An 8,585-nucleotide genomic window follows, 5' to 3' on the forward strand; every position below is an offset into this window, starting at 1 on the left:
ACCGACCATATATAACTTAAATAACATAAATATAAATGTTAGTGAAGTTAATAAGAGTTAGATTACATAAATACAATTCAGGCGGTATAACCGACCATATATAACTTAAATAACATAAATATAGATGTTAGTGAAGTTAATAAGAGTTAGATTACATAAATACAATTCAGGCGGTATAACCGACCATATATAACTTAAATAACATAAATATAAATGTTAGTGAAGTTAATAAGAGTTAGATTACAGAAATATAATTCAGGCGGTATAACCGACCATATATAACTTAAATAACATAAATATAAATTTTACTTATGATGATAATAATATTTACCTTACTAATAAATAATAGAAGATATCGTTAAAGAATTTCTTACCTTGATTAGTAACTTGTGCTTCCTTGATAAACCTTGATTATACGGAGCACTTCGTGCTGATAACGTGTTATAATTTAGGAGTTTATAACTACCTTTAGTAATGTAGTCTCCAATTAGAGAATAATAGGAAGAAAAAGGGAGAGAGTATATGTATATGAAAATATTTATATTCTCAAGTGCATCTTCTGCAAACTACACTTCATATATTTATAATACAAAATAGATCACTGTGCAATTAAGTAGAATAGCTGTGCCCACAAAAATTATTGACTTTTATAACAGAAACACTATTGTTGCGGGCTATCAAATTTTCACTAATATTATATATTATATATATATTATATATATATATATATATACATATCACTAGAGAATAGGAATTTGCTGTTCATAATAAGACTATTAAATGAGAATAGGAATTTACTGTTTATAAGATTATTAAATTGCAAAAGACTATTTATACATATACATATATATAAATTGTGGAAATTGGTGTCGCATTTTGATTGGCCAATATATTGTGTTATTACCAGTAAGTTCACTTGCAGCTCCGACCCGGCCCGTTCCCTTATAAACCCTATTCTCTCATCAAAAAGGGAATTTTAATTTATTAACCTCGAACACATCTCCACACATCTCCAGATCCTTCCATTTTAATCTACCTTCTTCATCTTCATCGTTCCAACCCATGAACCTCACATATTTTCACAATCTTCATTACAATCCCAAAAGCTTTGCCACCATCGACTACCTTCGAACACGACGCTATCGTCGCCACCGTTCGCCATCGTCACCATCTCCCACCGCCTGTTCTAATCAAACTCCATCCCCAATTCCATTCACTACGCCGGAGATATTCAGCCGTTGCAAGCCTCCCGTGAAGTCCATCACCGTTGTCTTCTTCGCTAAATCCCTTCCTCTACACATGTATTGGTGAGGTTTTATTCCCAATTGAATGTTACCTTTTTTTTTTTTCCCCCTCTTTCCTGTTTCTTATTTTTTCCCCAGGTAGTGCTTTGTTTGTTTGTTGATTTTGTCGCTTCACAGGTATCTTTAAATTATCTAATATTTGTTCTTCGATTGTTTGATTTTAGTTAAATGTTTGTTATGTTACTATCGGTAGGAAATGTAATGCTTTAATCTGATTGTATCTTCTATTTGTTGTTTGTTAATTTTTTCATGAATTTTTTTACTGATTTTTGTAGGCGTTTGTAAATGTTTGTTTCAAATTTTTTCTACAAAATATTGTCTACCCTCTATAAAATTAACTTTGTATTGTGTATGTTATCAATATTTTAAACTTAAATGGTATCTAAAAAAGACATAGAAAAGTAGTAGTTGATGATTGTTTACTTCCTTATGGTATTAATACTCAGTTTTCTTCCATGGATTCAGGTTATGTGTCTTTAAGGCAAACTGCTACTAGGAATGCTATTTTGCGTCATAGGGGTGCTTCTTCCGTTGAATTCTGGCCACAATGATTTTCAGAAGGTTGTTTTTTTTGAGTGGTTTTTATAAGTCATGGCCTACATATGTATTGACGCCTATGGCTGCTGATGTCAAATAAAAAATGATTGCAAGTTATAGTAGCAGCTTTGCATCCATTTCGTTCATACAAAATGGTTGCTGACGTTGGTGATCATCCTATCGCGATAAATGTTTGTCGAAATTTTGGTAACTTCTATGAAGTTAATGTTATTTTTTTTAATGAGTACGTTTCAAATTTTGGCAAGAAATTGTATAGTTTCGCATTATTTTTTTGCAGTTACTGTTTCCAAGTACAAGACTTTGCTAGATGATTATTTGGCTCATTATGAAGGTCATTGTGATCACACACAGGTTTAATTGCTAACATTATTTATGAACATTGGTTACAGTTATGCTATACATATAAGAAAATATGCCAACTCAAACAACTAATAAGGTTACTCCTTTTTTTGGCCAGAAACGATTGTACACAAAAAGATACGGGATGGAAGCACAGAAGACGTGCTTTATATTAGAAAACGATAAATTTTTTGAAGTTATTTTAGGGGCTAATAAGTCCCTCTACATTGGACAGGGCCAATTTGCCATGTTTCGGACAAAGACCAAATTTACACCTTGATATTACTGAAATTTTCTAACTATTATACCTGTGAAGACAGAAATCTGATTGCATGTGATTTACTTGAGATTATTGTAAAATTTACATCTCCAATTTTTGTGTTATTCGTTCTTATATTAGATGAGATGTTTGAAAGGTAAGAAAAATAACGTTGTAGTCATACATGTTTGCTTACTACAGGTGCATCATCTCTTTACCGTCCATAAACAAAGATGAGATGTTTACCTAAAAAATAATATGGGAATATATATTTGAATATATGTTGATTCAAGTTTATATGTTGAAAAAGGTATATATTTCAACATATAGTGTCATTTGAAGTTGGTATATACATCAACTCTAACTTATATGGAACTTTGTCCGGTTTGCTATTTGCAGGTGTCCATCAAGTGTAACTTAAATTTTGTGTCTTTTTTGTTGTACATGGAATTAGTAAGTGGTCACATGCTTTGCTTTTGTTCAACAACTCGGCATCCATGACTTTTCTGCTAATGCAAAGGTAATGTTAAACTGCAATTTTTTTAAAGGAATGAAGTTTTGAACATCTTTGTTAGTCATCTTATGATTCCGTTGACTCTCACATGACACGTATATTTGTACCGTGTTTTTTTGTTTTACAGGTTGAAAATATAATTAATACAGTAGTAGTCAAATTATGCTCAGAAGTGGCCATTTACAATCATTTGAGACACTTGAAGCTTCATGGTTAGTATATTATTTTAGAATTACTAAAGTACCCATTTACAAACATGTGTGTTTTTGTGGGCATATGTTTTGTGATGTCAATAAGATTGACAGCTTCTTTCCGAACTTATCGCTAACCATCTTCATTCGTATTGAACGTTACATTTTTGTCTATCGGAACAACAGTTCTTATTTGACCTACGTGCAAGCGAAACAAAGATTGCTTCGAGGAAAACTAGCTGTATCTATCATTGTATCAGTTCCTATTCGACCATGTGTAGTGGAAACAAAGGCCAATTCGAAGAAAACTAGCTGTGTATGTATATGATAAATAGCAGTTGCCTATTTTGTATCCTAATGTATATGTATCTAAGCTAATGCAGTAGTTATGTAATTAGCTTCTGCAGTAGCTATGTGAATAACTTCCATGACAATACAGGTATCATGTATGTATTTGAGTTTTATAACTGCCTGAGAATGTATATAGCTTTTGTAATTGCATACTAATGTAATAACAGCCGTACTACTACATATCAACGAACTAGCGTATCACAACTCAACAACAATGAAAGCGACGCAGCGAAGCGCGTCAGAACTTTAACCCTGTAAAAAATGAGGGTTAAAAGTCGGGTGATAGATCTTCACCCAAATATTTAGAAGTAATAGAAAAATATCGCCTATCAAATACCCAAAAATATCGTATACAAAATCCGCGGCAACGCGCGCGGACCACATTACTAGTTTTTGTAATTACATGTTCTCCTGGAACCTTTCATGGCTGATTTTAACTCATTCTTTTTCACAGTAATAGGCAACACCATACGTGAAAGGCTGAAACCTTAATCCACCAAAAGCCCACCAACCGCTACTGCGTTTGTCGTCGCTTAGTTATCACCGTCGTTTTCACTATCACCATCACAGTCGCTGCTATCTGAAACCCTAATCCTTCTGACACGGTGCGTTCGACTGATTCTTCGTCACGAACCCACCACTACAAGTTTAATCAGGTAGTTTCAGAACACATGCAATCTTCTTCTTCTACATAGATACTCTACGCTGCACGGTACGATTCTTTGCGATTGTTCAATTCTCTGAATTTTTGTTGCAAATTTTTTTTTTATCATCGTCTATTATACCGATGTTGGTTACTAAAAATTGTGTATTTGTATAAGACTTTGCAGGTTTGATTATGGGGATCCATTTTCGATTGCAATATCTGTAGATGTGTATGTTTTTATATTTTGAATTCTTATTATTACTTTTGCATATAATTTTTTGAGAGTAAGTTAGATTAGCAAATGCACTAACAAATTAGTGGGTATGAGATCGATGGTTATATGCGTTGGATAGTTGTCAAGCAGCTAGTGTTGCCAACCGAGTCAAAAATGAGGCAAATGGTTTGAAGGGCATGTGGAGTTGGCGTAACAACATTCGGGGTAGGGCTCAGGATGAATTGTCCGATTTGACTGATTTGTTAGCTACGTCGAACAAACTGTCTGATGAAGATGAAAGGTGGGAATGGAAACTGAACTCGAAAAGGATCTTCAAGGTGAAATCTTTATCAAATCTCATTGATAATGTACTGCTCGCTGATTCTGGCCCTTTAAATATCCCATCATGGCTTACATGTATTCCAAACAAAATTAATATATAAGCTTGGAGACTATCGTACAATGGAGTCCCTACCCGTGGAAATTTGGTTAACCGTGGAATGAATTTGTCAAGCGATTTATGTCCGTTCTGTGGAGGTGCCCAAGAAGACGTTGATCATTTATTTACAGGATGCAGGTTCATATCTCCCCTTTGGAAGAGCCTTTTCTCGTGGTGGAACGTTAATGAGCCTATGTCGAATGGTGTTGTTAATGCGTTGAGTGCTAGTAATTACCAATTTGGGTCGAATAACGCTAACTCAGTTTTATTAGCTTCGAGATACATTCTAATATGGCTAATTTGGAGATGGCGAAATAGGTTGTGCACTCTCCTCCCGATTAAAGACAATCGATCTTAAATGAAGATTTAATGGCGGATCTAAAAGCTCTATCTTTTCTGTGGATCTCTAACAGGTCAAAAATGGTGCACAATAGTTTCTAATCCTAAAGGTCTGACCCGAATAGTTTATGTGGGTGATTTGGTTGCTTTTAGTGGAGGTTGTGGTTCTATAGTTTTGTTTTTGTTGTTTGGTGTTTATTTTCTTGGTGTTTTGTATTGTTTCTCTCTTGATGTAGGCTCTTTTATTTGTTCTCTTCCCACATCTTGTGGGTTCTTTTAATGAAATTGCTGAGCTTTCAAAAAAAAAAAACAAAAAAAAAAAAAAAAAAAACAAATCAGTTAGAGTTGGAATTTTTCATAATGCACAATTGTTTAAACTTACAAGTTCAATTGGTTGGAATGTGTTTGATCTTTGCCTGAAAGTTCGTTTGTTTTGCACATTAGCTTTACTTAACGGCTATATATCACACACTTTTCTTCAAACTGTTTGCATCTCTTATTAGGGTTTATAGATTTTATTTAATTTTACCCAATTTTAATATTAATTGCATATTGTTTTCCGTATTTCTGAATGTGTAGATGAAATCTGGGACGATTCGCTGGAGTGGGTGTTGAAGTAAATCTACAAGTTAATTCGAATTCATCACGTTTGTATATATTTTATTATTGTGCAATTTTTTTGTTCGATTTTATAGTATGAATATATATAACTAATGTTTTGACTGTATTGATACTATAATAATGCTTTCAAATGGAGTAGGTTTTAAACTATAGTGGTCTCCTGTGTTTATAAGTGCTGCCATTGAAACTGAATATATCGACATTGGTTGCACATTGAACCTTGAACTTATGAGATGAATGTGATAATGGTTGAGCCTTGAACTTAAACTATAATGGTCCCCTGAAGCTATCGACATTGGATCGTCCTAATTCATGTGGCGCATGTATAATTTGTTGAGTTGTATATATACATGTATTATTTTTGTTGTTGTCAAGTGTGATTATGCTTTCTTTGATTTTGTGTGTGTGTAAATATTTGTAACTCAAATTATGCAGATTGTGTGAACAAATTTGTGTATTCATTACTATGATTGATGATTTCGATTAAACATTCATATTGATTTTATAGGTATGTGACTGTGTTAGCGATGAATCATAATATTTTTTTGTTGGCACATTTATATATTCATGGTTGTTATCTCTTTTTCCTTAATTAGATTACATTTAATTTCATATGCTACTGCTTTAAATTTTTGTTGCTACTTTCGATCATTGCCCCCCCTCTAATTTTGCAGAATGAATATATTTTCTGTGTGATTGTTGATTGTGTGTCAAACTGTTTATATGTGTGGGTGTTCTTTCATGTTATATTGATTTATTCAGTACATGAGGTAAATTAGTATTGAAACAACAAACTTATAGTTTTTAGTATTGCTTATATATAGGTTTTTATCCGATATATTAAAACTTTAAGTTCATTTGCAGTTCATACTTAGGATCATAATCAGTAAGTTGATTGTACGACATTTGAACTATGGTGAAAAATTTCTATATTGTTTTCTGTTATGGCATTATGATATAAAGTTAGCTATAAAATAGGTTCTATATGTGCTTAATACTATTTGGATGTTTATTGAGCATGTTATTGTGATATAAATAAGCCGTCTTTACCATTTATTGGTTAAGATGGGTCAAAATAACCCTAGATAACAGTTGGGTCAAAATAACCCAGCATAAAGTAAATCTATAAATTTGAAATCTGAACTATGTTGCAATATTTCTAGATTATTTTATGTTGCTGGTATTATGATATAAAGTTAGAACTAAAATAAGTTGTATATGTGTTAGTGGGTTGTGTGTTTTTACCGTTTTAAGTGTATTATGATTATTCAAGATAATAATGTTAATTGATCAAGCTTGGACCAAACCGTTTAATGGTTCTGCAATTTGGTTCGAAGAGTTTAATAGTGTTTGGATGCCTATTAATCATGTTACTATGATATACAGAGTAAATAAATAAGCTACCTTGACCATTTGTTGGTTCAAATTAACCCTGCATAACGGTTGGGTCAAAATAACCCTACATAACAGTAAATCTACACTTTGCTATAACATTTTATCTCATTCCTGCAGATACAACATCCATTGACTCCAAAAAGTAATAAGAGTGAGCAAGCTTCATGAAGAAATAACAAAATATTTTGCGCCAAGTGGAAGTAGATAGTTTGAGATAGTTCGGGACTGACCTGGTACTACTTTGAGTTACTGCCCCAAAGTACTCGAAGGAAGGAACATAATCTTTTGTAGTAGCGAAAAATGTAAACGTATGTAAATTTATGTGCAAAATTTTGCACCTTCCATCATGTCAACTTATATAAAGTTATATACTTCTCCTATTATCCTGCGTACAACTGAAACAACTGCAGCAACGCGCGAATGGCCAATTGCTTGTTTTATATTATTTAGGATAATTTATTTCAAATTGATTAAAAGTGTACAAAGTATATACGGAGTATATCTAAATAAGAAAACAATACATATTAATTTATGTGCCTAACAATATAAATTTGGCATGTGAATATATAAATGAAATAATATAGCGTTTATGTATCAATTAACAAATAGATTATAGTACATGTATTTTAGATTCAAATTTATAAATAGATGTATCAACACTCTTTAGATTTTATACTAAATTAGTGTAGAAAGAGATCTTTTTAAAAGGTTTATATCGTTGATTAGAGTGCTCCCAACCAAGACATGCTTCCTCCCGAGGACTAGCCGCCACATCAGCACTTCCTTACCAGGACTAATCCGAGGACTAAATACTACCAACCATGACATACTCTCTCAAATAAATTGGGATCCACTTATATTATTTAATTAAAGAATATACAAGTTTTAATACTATTAGTACAATACATAAATACATATGCTTCGACCTCAAAAATTTCACAAAAGGGCTAACACAAGGACTAACAGGAGGACTAACAGGAGGACTAGCCACTGCCAATGGCGTCCTCCTGGGCTAAGGTGTGGACGGAGAGCAAGACACAACCAATGGGAGCAGTCTTAGAGTGCTCCCAATGGAGAAGTTCCTCCACCCTTAGTCTTGGGTGTCACATCAGCGCGACATCAGCACTTCCTTCCTATGACTAAACCCAGGACTAAACACTCCCAACCATGACATACTTCCTCATAAAAATTGGGACTCACTATATCAATTAATTATTTTGTAGTACAAATATTTAAACCAAGTGTACAAGTCAATACAACCTTGCTTCCTTGATATATCCGTCCTCAAATCTGATTAGAAAGCAGGAAAAACAGGGCGAGGAAGCTGGGCGGAGGTTTGGGTGGAAGCTGGGCGGAGGTTTGGGTGGAGGCTGGGCGGAGGGCTGCCAACAACGTGTTGATGGGCGGAGGTTTGG

The 8,585-nt window shown here is 33.5% G+C and overlaps 1 protein-coding gene across 3 annotated transcripts; it reads left to right on the forward strand.

Moving 5' to 3' along the window:
• Positions 1-997: 997 nt before the first annotated feature.
• LOC139871874 (uncharacterized) lies at positions 998-3,761 on the forward strand. Of its 3 annotated transcripts, XR_011766798.1 has the most exons (8): positions 998-1,307; positions 1,383-1,421; positions 1,770-1,865; positions 1,955-2,048; positions 2,140-2,213; positions 2,860-2,980; positions 3,102-3,186; positions 3,352-3,761. XR_011766798.1 is itself a non-coding variant. In XM_071859618.1 (6 exons), exons 3-6 carry the CDS (start codon positions 1,803-1,805, stop codon positions 2,479-2,481), a joined length of 393 nt encoding a protein of 130 aa, XP_071715719.1. In that variant the 5' UTR covers positions 998-1,307; positions 1,383-1,421; positions 1,770-1,802; the 3' UTR covers positions 2,482-2,853. The 3 variants fall into 3 exon arrangements, 2 of the variants coding, with proteins under 2 accessions (XP_071715719.1, XP_071715720.1); XM_071859618.1 differs by lacking the exons at positions 2,860-2,980; positions 3,102-3,186; positions 3,352-3,761 and adding an exon at positions 2,320-2,853; XM_071859619.1 differs by lacking the exons at positions 1,383-1,421; positions 2,860-2,980; positions 3,102-3,186; positions 3,352-3,761 and adding an exon at positions 2,320-2,853.
• The last annotated feature ends 4,824 nt before the right edge of the window (positions 3,762-8,585 follow it).

Source organism: Rutidosis leptorrhynchoides, chromosome 10 (genome assembly GCF_046630445.1).
Source record: "Rutidosis leptorrhynchoides isolate AG116_Rl617_1_P2 chromosome 10, CSIRO_AGI_Rlap_v1, whole genome shotgun sequence".
In the NCBI taxonomy this organism is placed as follows: domain Eukaryota; kingdom Viridiplantae; phylum Streptophyta; class Magnoliopsida; order Asterales; family Asteraceae; genus Rutidosis; species Rutidosis leptorrhynchoides.